Source organism: Caenorhabditis remanei, chromosome III (assembly GCF_010183535.1).
Source record: "Caenorhabditis remanei strain PX506 chromosome III, whole genome shotgun sequence".
Taxonomy (NCBI): Eukaryota; Metazoa; Nematoda; class Chromadorea; order Rhabditida; family Rhabditidae; genus Caenorhabditis; species Caenorhabditis remanei.
The window spans coordinates 1325597-1342448 of NC_071330.1; the positions used below are offsets into that span (position 1 = coordinate 1325597).

The following is a 16852-nucleotide window of genomic DNA, read 5'->3' on the forward strand; positions in this document are numbered from 1 at the left end:
TACAGAACCCCTTCCAAACTACAGTACCCCATTTTATAACTACAGTACCCTAAATTACTACAGTATCCTCTCAACCACAACTACATTACCTTTCTATGACTACAGTAGGCCCTTAATAACTTGCCTACAGTACAGAGGAGTGGGGCATTACTGATGTGAGTTCTGAAAATAGGCTAAAATGGGATTTTTGGATTCAGCGTGCTTAAAAACCCTCGTAGGTCAAATTTCAACAAAACCCGCTCATTTTAAACGCGAAAAAATGACGGGGACTAGTTTTTCACTTTCGAAATTTCTAGGCCATCAAAATTCGGAGCTGACCGGAAATTATTTTCGGTTTTTAGGTGGTTTTCGAAAAATTATATGACGAAAAGTTTTGGGTAGTCTTCGAAAGAAACATTCGAAAAATTTTGGAAATTTCTATTGAAAGTTTCAAAAATGAACCAATTTTTCGATTTTTCCTTAACTTTTTCTAATTTTGTACTCAAAAAATACTCGTTTTCGTACAAATTCAAGATTTTTGACTCAGACAAACTTAACTTTTTCAGACAGTTTTCTTGAAATTATGTAGTTTTTTGAATTGTTCAGGTTTTTGGTCAAAAATGCTCGAATTGATTTTTCGAATTGTTCGGTACGAAGTTTTCGAAAGAATGAAGTTTTTAGAAAAACTTTTCGGAATGGGACAGACACACAGACAGACAAGATAAGGTTGAAAACGAAAACATATAACAAGATTATGGAACAACTGTAAATTCAATGGAAGTAATTTAAAAGTTCACATGAGCATCGGTGGGGAATTTGAAATATTCCGACAGATTTGAGAGCTGTCAGTATTTTCAGAATTTCAACAGAGCAATTTTTCCTGGTCTGATGCACAAGTTCTTTCAGATGTCTTTCTTAGAATTAGATTTTTTGTTTTGGGCCGAATACTTTGTCCCCGGTGGGAGACAGTCAGCCACCGGGGAAAATGAACGTATACTCAGGTATTTTTTCGCACTTTGCCCACGAAATGGGCAGCATGGCCGTGAGAAAAGGGCCGCGGCGCCTGCCCTACGCCGGCACTCGTGCCGATTTTGAGGGCCACATGGCCCATTTCGTGGACAAAGTGCCGAGATTTGGTACAACGACCGGCATTCCTCTCCTTTCGCTCCTTACCATTTAGCACTATAATTAACCAGATTACACATTTTTGTATTTTTCTACTATTTATTCATCAAAATTAAACACAAAATAGTAATTTCAGTAATAATGGGGAGTAATAAGATAAAATAAACTCGAATTTGTCAAACTTTAAAATGGGGAATAGGAATACAGGAGAAGAATGTAATTTTTAGTAAAAGTTACAAATATACAAATTAAAACGAAAAATCTAAAGAAAATGCGAAAATTAACAGAGACGAGCAGTGGAGTAGCCGAAGCGCATAGTTGATGATGATGCTCGTATTGTTGAACTCATTTCTCGTTAAGCTGAAATTTGTCAAAAATTGAAAGAAAAAAAGAAAAAAAGAAAATAGTAGCGTCTTACCTGTTTGATCGACGAATTTGTATAGATTCTCTATTATCTTCTGTATGAATAAATAACATAAAATAGAAGAACAAAAGAATTGAAAAAGAAACGAAATAAATTAGAAAAATCGTGGTGAAAAATCAGCGTGTGCTGTAGAGCGCGATTTCTCAACTTGTGTCCGCTTCGTGCCAATGTGGTGCCCAACCGGTACCAAACAGGTGCCCAACTCGTGCCCACATTCAACCAGCCTCTCCTTTCGGCAACCAACTCTCCAGCTTATGCCCAACCCGCGCCAAACTAGTGCCCACTGGGCCATGTGGCCCTTTTTGTGGGCAATTTGCCCTATTCAATGGCCACATGACCCTTTTAACCTTTTCACTGCGCAACCTTCGCCAAAAATAACTGAGTACGGACCTGTTTTCTCTCTTCCACTACGGTTAGGTCATTTGTATTTACCCTCATTACGTGGCCTCTTTGTCTGTGCAGACGTCTCTCTCCTCGATCGAGTCCTTTTTTGCAGTAGGCACCCCTTTCCTTCAACATCTCTCCCAATTATTGATTTGTTCCTATTTCTTTTCTGTATTTTATCATGCAGATTTTGTTCGATCCGAAATTTTTGATAAGAAAAGAATTCAAGTTTAAAAAGCTTCCAATTATTGTCAGAATGTTGATAATACAACTAATGGATCCAGCTGAACGGTAAATTTGATTTTTCGAGATCTAATTAGTATAACTAATTACCTCATTTAGATTTGTACTGAGTTTCACTTCAAAACGAATGGAAATTGAATTGATGTTGGCTAGACGTCAATCATATGAGCCCGTGATCAATTTTCATGATGGATACTCATTGTTTGAACTGGAGGAAGATAACTCGCTGGAAATCAGGTGTAGTGGAGAAGAATTCAAAATTGGGGAGATGAGGTCAGTGGTGTAATGGGCCCATAATCCAAGGGTACATCGAAAAAGGGTACATCTATGAAAAATTTGATCATAGGGTACATTGAATCAGAGGGTACAGGGAATCTTAGGGTACATCGAGGAGCTATGATCATGGGGTACATCCATGGGGTTATCATAGGGTACATCGAGTCAGAATTTTCATAACATTTCTGAAGTCTCACAGGATTCATCAAATTTTGAGAAAAGACTTACAGACGTAGTTCGAGGAATATATTACTGCTGTTTTCAAAGGGAGGACATAATAAGATTTAGCATTTAAGAAGATGCTTGAATCAATAATAGAAACTCCAACATGATCATCTTGCAAATGGTTATTAGAGTAATTTATATGTATATCATCCTTCTCAAAAGAGCAGTAATATGTTCCTCGAAAAATGGCATTTTGCCAGATATCTTGGAGAAGGATTCGGATGAAACATGTGATAATGGTTGTGGCCCAGAAATCCCAAAATGGTGGCCTAGGATCCCGAAATTGGAGGTCTAGTTCTTGAAACCTATAAGGGTGGCCTAGAATCTCAAGACTTGTTAATTTTGAGCGGTGACCTAGAATCCGACAACGATGACCTAGAAACACAAAATGGTGGCCTAGGATCCGAATCGGGCGACCTAGACTTCAGTTATGGACATGGCCTAGGAATTGAAGAGCGTGGCCTAGATTTTCAGATTGATGGTGGCCTAGGATCCGACAACGTTGACCTAGAGTTTCAAAACCAAGGCTTCGGTCATGGCCAAAATCCGGCAACTTGCCCTTTTTTGAAAGTTTGAGGATTATGGAATGGTGGCCTAAGATTCTAACTCAAACTTTTTTGTCGATTTACTTCAGAAATTGATAAAAACTGTGAGACTTCTGAAATTTTATAAAAATTTTGACTAGATGTACCCTATGATAACCCCATGGATGTACCCCATGATCATCGGTTCTCGATGTACCCTAAGATTCACTGTACCCTTCGATTCAATGTACCCTTGGATTATGGGCCGTGGTAATGTTTTTCTTCTGAAGCGTATACGTTCTCTCCTTTTCAGAATATACACCAAACATGGAACAATTGTCGAGAACAGTGTCGAAGCATTTCATCGTCTTCAGAACACTACGAGATGCACGAAAATTCATTTTATTCTGCATGTTGCACGAATCGAGCTATCATTTCTCGAGGAGCTATTCTCAAACTTTGAATTACAGAGCTGGTGCAAACTCTCGTTGGCTGGAAGGGAGATTGAGGCGGAAAGTGTGAATTTTGTTTTGAATACGCCGATTTTCGATAAGCATTTCTGGTTTTTGAATGCTGATATGCCAGTGGATTTCAGACATGTTAATGTGAGTTTCAACAACCGAATAACCAATTAAATTAGCTAATTGCAGGCATTCAAATTCCGAAGCAATGACTATGAAGACGCTAGGTGGGTTCGGATGGAGGATTTGATGGAAATGGAAAATGTTGAAAATGTGTCATTGAACAGGACAAGATTCGCTTCGAATGACATTCAAAACTACATAACCCACTGGATAAATAGTGAAAACGATTTGTTTGAATATATGAAAATAGGAACTGAGAGAGACATTGAATTGGGTGGAGTGTTGGATGACTTGGTGGTATTGGAACATGTCAACGAACCGGGTTCTATATTCTTTGTGTAAGTTTTTTTAAAAGATGATATTTATTTACAGTAGTCTGGGACACTCTCTAACAAGTTACGTATCGAAAAACAGGGTTCTCCCTCAAATCGTTCCATTTCAGTGAAAAATAATACGATTTTTGAGCTGCTAATTTAAAATGACTATAACTCTCTAGGAAGTGCCCCGTACAAAGAAGTTGTCAACTACAAAAATGAAGCTCCAGATATGATCTACACAATCTTTACTAATAATATTCAACAGATCCGTTTGTGTATTTGTTTGTTGCCAGCCATAACTCCCTTCGTAGTGGGCCGAGTTTTATGAAACCTGGATAGATGTATTGAAAATGTGTCTTAGTTGATGCCCGAACTTTTCGTTTTTCGAAAAAGTTGATTTTGACGTCTTCTGGAGACAATGACGATTTCAACAGTAAATAGCGTTGATTAGGGTGTGTCCCGACAGGGTGGTAGAAAGCTCAAAACATCAAGCTAATACTACTGTCTCGCTGTTTCTTGACTGCATTCTCGAAAGCGGCGAGCCGCGCCGTGTATGGTGTAGCGGTCTACGCAGATGACTTTTACGCATGGAGTAGTGAGTTCGTTCCCGCCAGGTCAGAAATGTTTTTGGTTTTTTGTTTTGATAAGAACATGGACAGCCAGTATACGAAAGTTAAAATATCTTTGTTATTGTCGAGATTTAGTGGGACAAAAAAGTTACAGGGGTTATATTAATTTGACACTGTCCACACCGCTACCGGAGTTGAGCGAAATGCGGTTTTTGAAATGGCGGAAAGCGGAATAAAAAAACTTTGGGCCAAAAGCCGAAGGCGGAAGGCGGAATCTCACAAACACCGAGTCAGAAACTGATGGCAGTTTACAGAATGATTTTTGTCCGCAACGTCATGAGGAAATCAAAACTTAAAAAAACATACTTCACGTGCATTGTTATAATAATGTAAATAGAAAATTCAAATTTCTAACAAGGGTATTGACTTTCCGTATGCGTTTAGAATTCTCTATAAGTTTGCACCCTGATCGTTTCGAATTTGCTCTTTTGAATGATAATAGCCAAAAAGTACAAAACTCCCGAAAAGTTGGATTTTTTTGCTCCGAGTTTCGCGCATTTTTTAGAGGGAGGCGGCATCGCCGCCGATCAGTCAAAATTTCAAAAAAAAACTTTCAAGAATGGAAAAAAGAAAAGTTACCAAATTTCATTTTTTCTGTATTTTAAAATAGTTCGGGTAAAGATAGATTCAGTAAAGGTAAAATAAAAAGCCAGTAAAAGAAAGAAGAACTGAGGAAGACTTTTCTCTGTTACGTATCCTAAGATTCGGGATTTCCATTCGATCGTGTTAAAACTCATTGCTTTATCTTGCCATACTTAGAGGAGGAAGGCGGCATCGCCGCCGAACAGTAAGAAAAGTCAACAATTGATATCTGAAATGATTTCTCGCTTTTTGAGGAGGGAAAAACGAAGAGTTATTATGTTCCAGTTCTTCATTGAGATTATTTTGAAACAAGGAAAACATAAGAAGAAAGTTCAGATTGGTAAACTTAAAAACGTCTCATTCTAAATTCCTTTCCATCGAGATAGAAAAAGTCATTGAGAAATTTTGTAAAAGGTAGTCAGGAAAGGATAGATGTTTCAATTGTTTCCTGTCGGAACGGACTGCTCAGTTAACAAAAACTACCAATAAGTGAAGAAAAGTTTTAAACGACCCAGAAGTAGAAAATAATTTTGGCCCGACTGTCTTAATCAATTAGGAAGCGCCGCAGGCGCTGTAAAACTGAGAAGGGTGGTGTAGGGAAGGAGGTTGAGCAGCCGTAGGCTGCGTCAACCGACTGGTCAATATAAAATTTGACAATGTTGATCAAGAACTCGCATAATGATATGACATCAAAGTTGTTCAATTTTCAGATATTTGCTAACTAGTCAATTTCTTAACGTAGTCATGTTGCTGAAAATGGTTCAATAATTTCAAAACTTATATCATTGTGTAGAGAATGTCTTAAGCTTTATTTTTTATATTGAAAACTTTTTTGTACGGACACTCTCTAGCAAGTTACATATCGACAAAGTAATTTTTCCATCAAATTGTTCCAATTCAGTGCAAGATTGTGTGATTTTTGAGCTATCCTCTTAAAATGACCACAACTCTTTAGGGAGTGTTCGTAGAGAAAAGTTGTCAAGTACAAAAATAAAGCTCTTCCTTTGTTCTGTATGGTTAACACGTAATCTACTTGGTGGGACAATTAGTATTACCAAGACGCACTCTCAAAGTTGGACGATTTCCACTGAAAACAGCCAATGTCCATTACCTTTTGAGCGGTACTGTAACTGATTAGATCTTGGGATAGTCATATCTTCTTGAAAATGTGTTGTACATATAACGCAATTATCGTATCTGAACACGATTAATCGGCGGAAAAAAATTTTCAGACTTGCCAGATCCCCTTCACGTGTATATCCTCTACTAGCAATCAGCTATGCTTTCAATCTCGTGATACTATCTGCCTGGAGACAAGAAGAAGTGTTTAACAGTAGATATGGAGATGGCTGTCAAAAGTATGAGAATACTTATGAGAAATTGAAGCTTTTGGAAAGGAAGAATACGTTGGAAAGGGAAATGCAGTTGGAGGAAACTGACAGTGCTGAGAGGAGGAAAATGAGCAAGGAACTTGAAGTGCTGAACGAGAAGATTTGGCGTCTTGGAGTGTTTTTTCTTAATGGAAAAGCTGTTACTAATTGAATATTCTGTTTTATTTTAACTTCTATTGCTTGTTTAATCTAATCTTGTGATTTGTATTAAAGGAGGACTGAAGTCATATTTTTTATTTCAGATTATGATACTTTAGAAAATTCTGAGCATCATTGGAGCATATGCTAAAAATCGCTCTAAACGCCCTAAATTCACGTTTTCCCGGCTCAAAAAGAGCCTTCGTAGAAGAGTTTTCCCACGCGTATTTTTGCTCCCGTGTAGTCCTCTCGGACAAAATTATTTCTTTTAATTTCTCAAAAAAAAAACAAAAATTTCGTTGAAAAAAGCAAGAAAACGAGAAATCGAGAAATGAAAAGAAATAATTTTGTCCGAGAGGACTACACGGGAGCAGAAATACGCGTGGGGAAACTCTTCCACCTAGGCTTTTTTTGAGCCGGGAAAACGTGAATTTAGGTCGTTTAGAGCGATTTTCAGCATATGCTCCAATGATGAAAGTTGTATGGAATTTTCTGAAGTATCAGAATCTGAAATAAAAAAATAAGGCTTCAGTCCTCCTTTAATCACTGAAATAATTACATTCTATCCAACTATTTTTTGCTGAAGACTTTTGAGCATATTTATGAACATCTTGAAGGGCAATAACGAAATTTTCCGACAGACAAACATTGAAGTTTCCATGTTTTTAAACCACAGCTCAAGACTTAAACTGTTTGAAACGCAAATTTGCGGGCTAAAAATCCTTACAAACTTTTTGGCTCAAACCTCTGAATGCTCGACTATTTTGCTTAAAAAAAGAATTTCCGGCATAATTTAAAATTTTTGAACTTCCCGCTTATATTTGAAATTTTGCATCTCCAGCCAAAACTGAAAATGTAGTAGCTACAGTAATCCTACAGTAGCATGGCACCCGGGAACGGGGATAATTCATTTCCACACAATAGTTTCACAAGTACCTCGATGCATTGTCTGAAACCGTTCGGCGAGAAATAAACTATTCAGGAAGAAGCGGTGGACATGAGAGTCATGCGATTGGGAAAACAAACTGCCTTTTTTCTCTAATTGATGAAAAAGATACTGTAAAACAATCTGTAGATTTCGATTCAGAATCCTCTCGACGTCTTCTTGAAAGCGAAAACATAAAACAAGATTATGGAGCAACTGTAAATTCAATGGAAGTTATTTAAAAGTTCACTGGAGTATCGGTGATCGCGAATTTGAAATATTTAGTCAAATTTGAAAGCTTTCAGGTTTTCAGCAGTTCTTTCTGATGTGTCACTCAGAATTCGATTGTTTGTTTTAGATATTTTCATTCCAATTGTTACAATTGTCAACTACAAAAATGAAGCTCTACTTTTGATCTACATGATTTGTTAAAAACTTACTGTGTGTGACAATCAGAATTACCATGACACACTTTTAAAGTTGGACATTTTCAAGTGAAAACGGCTATAACGTGAAAAACGGTTCTGGACTAGCGATTTGGCAGTAACCTAGATATTTTGCGCCTAGGTTTTTTGGTATCTTCGACAGTCACTCATTAGTAGTCCCCGATTTCCCATAGATGACGTCATCACTAACCAAGACAAACGCGCTCCATTGAGATACGCGCCAAAACATTCCCAGGAGCAATACGCGCGTACTACAACACCATCTGTCCCATTTGTCCGAGGGGTAACGTAAGGATACAGGTATTTTCTCATTCATTCATCCATTCCTCCCTCATCTTCTCTGGTGAGCGGGGTTTGCTCTTCTCCAATTTTCACCTTGTTCCTCTAGTATTCTTATTATTGATTTCCCCTCTCTCCGTAGAAATCTCTTACATTGTCTCTTCCAGCACTTCCAACTGCAACAATGTCTGAAGCCATATGCGAAGTGGCCGTTCTCTTCAAGGATTCTGAACAACCATCCATCATCAAGGAGCGTGAAATCATCGAAAAGAGTCCAGTTCTGATGAAAGCCATCGAGGGAGAGAATCCGGATTGGAAGACGACTGACATCAAAATCAATACTCCACTCGATATTCCATTCCCAAAGGCGGCCGGAGAGTTCGTGTTTGACAATCTGCTCAAGTACACGCCACCAGCTGAAATGGATTTTGAAAAGAAGCCAGACGACTATCCGGAGGCCAACGCGAAGAGTGTGGATGAGTTGAAGCCGATTCTCGAGTTGGCCAGTTACATGGAGTGCGAGGGATTCATGAGATGCATCGGGTTCGTCGTTGGAAAGAAGTTGAGCGAGATGCCGGTCGACACGATTGCTGCCTACTTGGGAGTCGAGATGATCTCCGAGGAGGAGTTGTTGGCTCAAGAAGACGGATGGCTCCATCCACCAGCTGCTCTCTTTGATAACTAATTTACTGTTCTGTCCTTTCTGTTCTTTTTGTCACAAATAAAACTGCTGTAAGCTGGAATTCATTTTAAAGCAAAACTAGGAAAAACAAAAAAGAATGGGCCGAACCCGGGACTTCTCGCCCCCAAAGCGAGAATCATACCACTAGACCATTCGGCCAACGAGAAAATAGGGAGGTATCCAATACCCACCAGACTAATTTTCCACTGATTTTTGCGAATTTTAAGATTTTTCTCTTGAAATTTCGAGCTTTTGCGAAAAAACACTACTTCCGACTTCCGGACGTTTTTTCGCTTCCGACTTCCGAGTTCCGATTAGGAAGTTTTCACTTCCATGCAACTCTGATACCCACGTATCCCATAGCAGATGACGGATTTTTCAAGCTGAAATCCTTTAGGCGTGGCGGAATGAAAGCTCCGCTCATTTCCAGTTAAAATTACAGATTTTGAGTAAAATTTTTTCGATCAAAATATTTTCATTTCTAGTTTTTTTACTCATTTGTTCATGTTTTATGATTGTAAAACAGTAGCAACTTGCCAATTGTATTCTACATGAGAAACATAATTTATTAATTACAGTATGTTTTATAGCGTTTTCAAAATACGAAACCTTTTTTACTGCACATGTCGTGCTGTATTCTTATGCCTAGTAGCTACAGAGTGTCTGTCTATATACCCATAAAAAAACGAATCCCTGATATTTCAAGTTCAAAAATTCGCCCAAAATTCTGTCAAAAAATTTGGAACGCTTCACGAATTTGCGTGTCATCCTTGCGCAGGGGCCATGCTAATCTTCTCTGTATTGTTCCAATTTTAGTATATGTTCTCGGAAGAACGAAATACACTGAGAGACGGGTCGATTATAAGGGGGCACGCAGACAAGCAGCCGACATCTCACGGGTTCCGCCGTCTGCTATGGGGATACGTGGGAAAAGGGGCGGGGCTTGGGGAGACAAGGCGGAACTCCGCTCAATCCTGCTGTAGAACGATGCAAAAAGCTAATACAGTACCGTAAGATACGCAATATTGGTCTATTCAGTTCTCTGTATCACTGATTGTCCCATCAAGAAAGATTTTTTAAGGATCATACAGATCAAAAATAAAACTCCATTTTTGTAGTTGACAACTTTTCTGTACGGACACTCCCTAGAGAGTTACAGCCATTTTAGGTGAGGGGACAGGTGAAAAATCGCACTATGGGACAATTTGAAGACGCAATTACTTTGTCGATATGTAAGGGAGTGCCCGTACAAAAAAGTTGTACATATGAAGGTTGGTACTGTAACTGAGGAGATGTCTGAAATTTCCCAAGTCTTCAAAACTATAGATGACGTCATCGAGACTCTGCAAATTCCGTGGAAGAAAATTTCCGCCGTCTGCTATGGGGATACGTGGGAAAAGGGGCGGAGCTTAGGGGATAGACGGGGGAAGAGGAGTTGGGGAGGGAGTAACTCGGCGAATAATGGATGGTTTTTGAAAATTGTTGGTGGGAAATATAGAGAGAAAACTGGAGATTTTCATGGACAAAATTATTTGTTTCAAAAAATCTGAAAATTGAACAAAAATTGCAAATTAGTTCAAATTTCTGGAATTTAATAACATTTTTAATGTTCGAGAGCAAATAAGAATGAAAATAAGGATGGTTTGTGTGAAAAACTGAATAATTTTTATTAAATAAAACTGGAAAAAACTAAATTTCATAACAAAAAAGAAAAAAAACCATCAAGTTATTATATTACATAAAATAAATCTGTGCAGCAAGCCAACCGACGAAAGCACTTGTATCCGGCAACTCAGCCATCTCGAGAATCTGCTCCATTCCCATTCTGACATCCCCTCTGACGTCTTCTGATTTATCCACAATGTTCATGAATTCATCGACAATGTTTTGCTTCAGAATCTCAACAATTTCGTTGTCTGTGTTGAGAATCCAGATGGTGACGAGGAAGGAGACGGTGGCCGTGCGGCGACCGTATTCAGACCAGTTCTTGTCAAATGACATTTTTCTGCAAAATGGGATTCTGAAGTCGAAAATCTGGAAGTCATAGTCATTTTAGAACCAAGACGTTTTGAAACTATTCCATTTTGTAATGTGTCTTAGTTACAAAACGTTACAGTCAGGACGTTTAAATCGTGATGTTTCGAAACCGAAACTTCTTAGATACGATCTGTCCCAGTTGTGAAACGTCCCAGTTGCCAAACGACCAAGAACGTTTTGAAACTAGGACATTTCGAAACCAAAAAAGGTTACGAAGTGTCCCAGTTGCAAAACATCATGGTTGTGGCGTGTCAAACTATAACTCGAGAAGCCGAAGGACGTTTTATAACCGAGACGTTTCGAAACTTTCGATTTTGAACCGTCTTGGTTACAATATGACCTAGTTGCGATGTGTCCCGCGACGTTTCGAACCTGAGACAGCGAAATCTCTCATGTCTTAGTTGCCAAACGTTCCATTTATAAAACGACCAATGTCTCTGGAAGTTTCAAAACGTCCCAGTTCGCGCTGTGGCGTCATGACTTCAAAAAGTTAATTGGCTTCAAATTAACATATCTCAGTGAATTTACAACCAATTTTTATGATTTTTATATCAAAAGATAGTCCTTAAAATTTGCTATAATTTATATGAGTTATTTTCGCAAGAACTTAAAAAAACCTGCTGAAAATTGACTTCAAACTTTGCCCTAATACACAACTTGCTGTTACTATTCAAACCGACACTTCCCAGTCAGATTATAACCGATTCCGATGGTTTTTATACCAAAAGATAGCTCCAAAACACCGCTACAACATATCTGTCGGTCATTCTCAGTTTCAAAAACTGTCTCAGTTTCAAAACGTCCCAGTTCCCAAGTGTCCCTCACTCACATCAATTCCAAAAACCACGTCTCATCCATCCACTCCATAAAAACCTCCGCCTTCATCGTCCTCACAAACCTCTCGAATCCGATGAGTACCTGCTTCTGAATGCTCGAAAAATCAAAGTTCTGCATGATGGTTTCCTTCAAAACACATATCGTATTCACGTCGAAACACTCGTTTTTCAGCGTCTTCTCCTCCAGATTCCTCGATTTCATCGCGCAGAGAATCGAGATCAAAACGGCGACATGGAACTCAGAATCCTGTGAACTCATGATAATCATCTCCAGAATCTTCTCCTTCAACTCATAATCATTGCATATTCTCTTAAAATAGTCGTCTGAAATTCGAGGAATCCATTGATTGATCACTTGGAGACACTCGGGAATCACTTCTTTGTAATATTCGTTTCTCATCACAATCTTCAGATTTCGATTCAGAATCCTCTCGACGTCTTCTGGAGTGGAGACGGCGGGGAGGAATAGATTCAGAATTTCCAGAGAGTTGGCGTGAAGTCTATGGGATGGTTCTGTGAATTTCCCAGGTGTCCATTTCCACCATTTATCAACCGACAGAAGTGTTTTGATGATACCGGAATTCTCTTTCGTTGTGAACATGGAGACACCGCTGGAAGATAGAAAATTCGAAATTTTCAGGCTGGGTAAGCTCCGCCCCCTACCTGGTGGGGACTAGTTTTATTTTCATAAGACTTCTAGGTCATAGGTAAACAGAAAACTACACTACTCTACAGTAATCATGTTAACTATAGCAGCCTAAACTTTAAAATTGCCTCACTTGCAGCTCGAAAATAATCATCTTTGAGCACCTGTCACAATCTCCCTGATTGTCATAATACCTTAATTTTTTAATCAGAGTTGTAGATCAAATCTAGAGCCACATTTTTGTAGTTGACCACTTTTTTGTACGGGCCGTCCGTGGAGAGTTACAGATCACCAAAGTTAGTCACCTTCGTATAATAGTTGTAACCGTTGGCGATGTATAACTCGCTTGGGACCGCCTGTATAAAAAAGTGGTCAACTACAAAAATGAAGATTTAGTTCTGATCTACACATTCTATAAAAATTGAGAACACATAACAATCTGGGTAAGCCTGGTGCGTGCTCAAAGTTGCTCTTTTTCAAATTGAGTAAAATTTTTTAAACTTTTGTTCTTTATTATTTTTTCTTCATACTTTTTCTTCATTTATCTACTCTCGCCTCTTTTGAAATTTTTCATAGTTAAAATTAATAAATATGCAGCAAAAACTAAACATTTTGTAAAGTTTTCCCAAAAAAAGTTTTTGGAAAGCGGAAATTTCCGAAAAAAAGAGAAATTTTCCGATTTCCGCTCCCTATGTCCCTTACCAAAAAAAAACTCACAATTTCCGGCACATTTCGAGTACACACGCCGTCACTTGAGTATTCACGAAGACACATCTCTGCGGGAGATTCAGAAGTGACAACGTCTTCAGAATCGCTCGTTTCTGTTCGTAGATCGTGGTGAGCTCATCGGTCTCATTCAATTCCAATCGTTGAATGTGGAATGCCATCATTTTAAGAATCTCGACTAGTTTGTGACTTCTGAATGGGTGGACGAAGTGATTCATGGATTTCATGCAGTTGCGGAAGGAGTTGGTGGTCAGGGGATGGATGTGGGGGTACTCGTGTTGGAAATTCGGAGGACAGTTGATGCCGTCGAAATCTGGAAGAAATGTTGGGACGTTTCGAAACCGGAAATTTCGAAACCCGAGGTCTTGAAAATGGTGGAAAAAGCATGGTTTCGAAATGTCCAGGTTGCCAAATTTCGACTTTGGGACGTTTCGAAACTAGACATTTCGAAACTTGACGGTTTTGAAATGTCTCGGTTTCGAAACGTCCCGGGACCCAACTTTCTTGTCATTTTCCAATCGAAACGTTTAAAAACTACGCCGTTTTGAAACTGGAGTGTTGAAAAACGTCTCGGTTTCAAAGTGTCCTAGTGGTAAGGAAGACGTTTCAGAACCAATTTTCGACGTTTTGAAACCCGACGTTTCGAAAATGGCGTGATTTTGTAGTTTTTCGTGTCGAAATGACATAGTTTCGAAACGTCCCGGATTCAGATTCGGAATTCAAAATAGAGAATGAGGAATTCAGAATCTCGAACCCAACTTTCTTGTCATTTTACAATCAAGACACTTCAAAACTGGGCAATTCTGAAACTGGGACGTTTCGGAACTAATCGATTTCAAAGATTCCCGTTTCACAACTGAAAAAAGTGACGTTTTGCAACTTTAAAGATTAGCAGCTATGGCTAGTTTCTTAACGTCCCAGCCAGAGTTGCGCGGAAGTGGTTTTTTTCTAAAACGGAAGTGGGAAATCGGAAGTCGGAAGTAAAATTTTCAAAACGGAAGTCGGAAGCCGGAAGTCGGAAGTCGGAATTCCGCGCAACTCTGGTCCCAGCCTAGTTGCTAAACGTCTTAGTTACAAAATGACTAGTTTCAAAGTGTTCCAGTGGTAAACCAGACGTTTCGAAACCGAAACATCGGAGTTGCGAAACGACCCAGTTTCGAAATGTCCCAGTTGCAAAACATCCTAGTTTCAAAACGTCCCAAAACGTCCCTCCCAAAACCCACCAAAAAAGCACAAATATCTGAGTGTGGTGTGTGTCTCCAACAGATCCCAAATCATCTGTTCACTATGGAAATTTCCAGAAAAATCGATAAACTCGAGGTTGAGAAGAACACCGTCACACTCCATAAAGCACTTCAGATTTCGTGAGAAATCCAGTTCCCACGCTTTTCTGCAAAAAATTGAATTTTTGACCGGAGCAAGTGCGCTCCATTGCTGAAAAACTCACTGCGGCTTGCTCAAATCGAGATATTTCAACTTGCAGAGTCTGAACACTTCCAGAATATCGACGGAGCCAATTTCCAGATTCGACACGTTAAGAGACTCCAGCGTTTTCATATTTCCGATCCCTTTTATCCTCTCAATTCCAGTATTTGAAATATCCAAAGAAGTGATATTGGGAAGGCAAATGGTTAGAGCCTCGAAGTCTTTTTGACTGATTTTACAGTTTCGAATATTCAAATATTTCAGAGAAGGCAGCATGGTGGACATCTGGAATTGGGAAACATTGATATGGTATAGCAGAAGCAAGTGCGCTCTAGCGAACTCTCAACTTCGGTAGAGCGCATTTTTGAAATCCTGAGGTTTTTAGCTTTCATTTGATACCCATAATGACCTTTTTCGGTCAAGTTTTATTTTCGACCGCGCGGCGCGGTTGCGTCGCGGTTTTCCCAAAAATTTAAAATTGACCCGAAACAGGGCATTTTGGGTATCAAATGAAAGCTAATAACCTGGAGAATTCGAATTTTGTAAATTTAAAATATCAAAAATGTACGCGACGCGACCGCAGCGCCTCCCGCTTTGTCTGAAACGGCGCTCTACTGGAACGTCGAAAAAAGAGAATGAAGAGACGCAGAGAAAATTGAAGGAGTTCGGTGGAGCGAGTTTGCAACATGATTTCGAAAAGCGGGAGATTTTATCAGTGGAGCGCACTTTCTTAAAGGAGGTAAGAACGCAAAAAAAATTGTGATCGAAATTGTGATTGAGAAGCACCCACATTTATCACAGCCTCGAGTGGGCGGCTGCGTTCTCGGCCGTGTAGCTCAGCCGGTTGCGGTTTTGTACCCATGCGCGGTCGGTCATGTGTTCGGGTCCCACAGAGCAATCAATCACCAAATTTTGAGCCAACATTTTTTTTTTTGAGTTCTTACCTCCTTTAACGGTATTCCTTCAGACTCTGTGCACTGTTTCAGTTTCGAAACGTCCCACTTACCGATGCAATCCAATCATTCACGAATTTCAGTCGATTTCCTCCAATCACTATTTCCGTCAGATCTTTACAACTTTTGGGATTCAGAAGCATCTTCAGAATCCCCAATATGTCGACAGGAACCTCGGATTCTGCAAGAAAATCTAGATTTCCTTGCCGTCATATACGGCCTCCTCTTTTCAACCTTCAGTGACGGTTGTGGTCTACCCGAGTACGCTTTTGCCCAAGACGCAGAGGGTCGGGGGTTCGACTCCCCGGTGGGGAGAATTTTTTTTCTACTTTTTGCAAGGCAATTTTACCAATTTTAATAGTTTTACACCCAAAATAAACTCACCGTCATCATCATCCAAATCGGAAATCTCCAATTTCTCCAAATTCTGTTTATATATCATACTACAGTGACTTTTCGAAACGGCACGATTCAGGACGACGCTCGAAAATGTCAACTTTTCGGATATCCGCTCCACGGCGGAGTCACTAATCGGTCGGTTGGAATAGGTGAACAGAGAGTCGAACACCTTTTGACTGAGGTCTGGACACAGGTTTGGGATGTCATCGCCGTCTGGAAAATGATAGGTTTTACTGTAATTCTGTTGAGTTAGGTGCGCTCTACTGATAATCGCGATCGCGCTCTACCGAAACTTCAGAAAAAGAGCGTTATGAAGGGAGAGACACAGAGAAAAGAAGAATTTTGGTGGGGCGAGCTTGCATCCGCGAAATTCAAAAAATCAATAAAAATGGAATAAATTTGGTTAACAAGCTGCGTATATCCACGACGACGCAGCGAAATTTCAAACTATTCTCAGATTTTCAAATTTTTGTATGTTTTTCTGCAATTTTTTTGCATTTTTCGTTTTTTTAACTGTTACCAGCAAAAATCCCACGAAATTCCATTTTTCAAGTAAAAAATTAATTTTTTTAAATGTTGACCACTCACTTTCCAGAAGACTATCCGCAATTCGATCAGCAAGATCTTCCCGGAGCAAGGAGAGCATTTTTGGGAGAGAAAAGAGAAAAAATACAACG

The 16852-nt window shown here is 39.3% G+C and overlaps 4 protein-coding genes across 4 annotated transcripts; 2 read left to right on the forward strand and 2 right to left on the reverse strand.

Annotated features, from left to right (window-relative positions):
• Positions 1-2093: 2093 nt before the first annotated feature.
• GCK72_008397 (uncharacterized protein) lies at positions 2094-6834 on the forward strand (the record flags this gene model as incomplete). Its single annotated transcript, XM_053726803.1, has 5 exons — positions 2094-2203; positions 2255-2428; positions 3494-3785; positions 3831-4102; positions 6525-6834. 5 exons carry the CDS (start codon positions 2094-2096, stop codon positions 6832-6834), a joined length of 1158 nt encoding a protein of 385 aa, XP_053586380.1.
• A 1689-nt stretch (positions 6835-8523) lies between these two features.
• On the reverse strand, positions 8524-9129 carry GCK72_008398 (uncharacterized protein; the record flags this gene model as incomplete). Its single annotated transcript, XM_053726804.1, has 1 exon — positions 8524-9129. The coding sequence occupies one exon, from the start codon at positions 9127-9129 to the stop codon at positions 8524-8526; it is 606 nt and encodes a 201-aa protein (XP_053586381.1).
• GCK72_008399 (uncharacterized protein) lies at positions 8656-9156 on the forward strand (the record flags this gene model as incomplete). The annotated part of the gene is made up of 1 exon (XM_003092959.2): positions 8656-9156. The coding sequence occupies one exon, from the start codon at positions 8656-8658 to the stop codon at positions 9154-9156; it is 501 nt and encodes a 166-aa protein (XP_003093007.2).
• A 1731-nt stretch (positions 9157-10887) lies between these two features.
• GCK72_008400 (uncharacterized protein) lies at positions 10888-16821 on the reverse strand (the record flags this gene model as incomplete). Its single annotated transcript, XM_003092972.2, has 8 exons — positions 10888-11158; positions 12020-12637; positions 13390-13711; positions 14622-14788; positions 14846-15108; positions 15830-15957; positions 16161-16388; positions 16764-16821. The coding sequence occupies 8 exons, from the start codon at positions 16819-16821 to the stop codon at positions 10888-10890; spliced, it is 2055 nt and encodes a 684-aa protein (XP_003093020.2).
• Between the last annotated feature and the right edge of the window lie 31 nt (positions 16822-16852).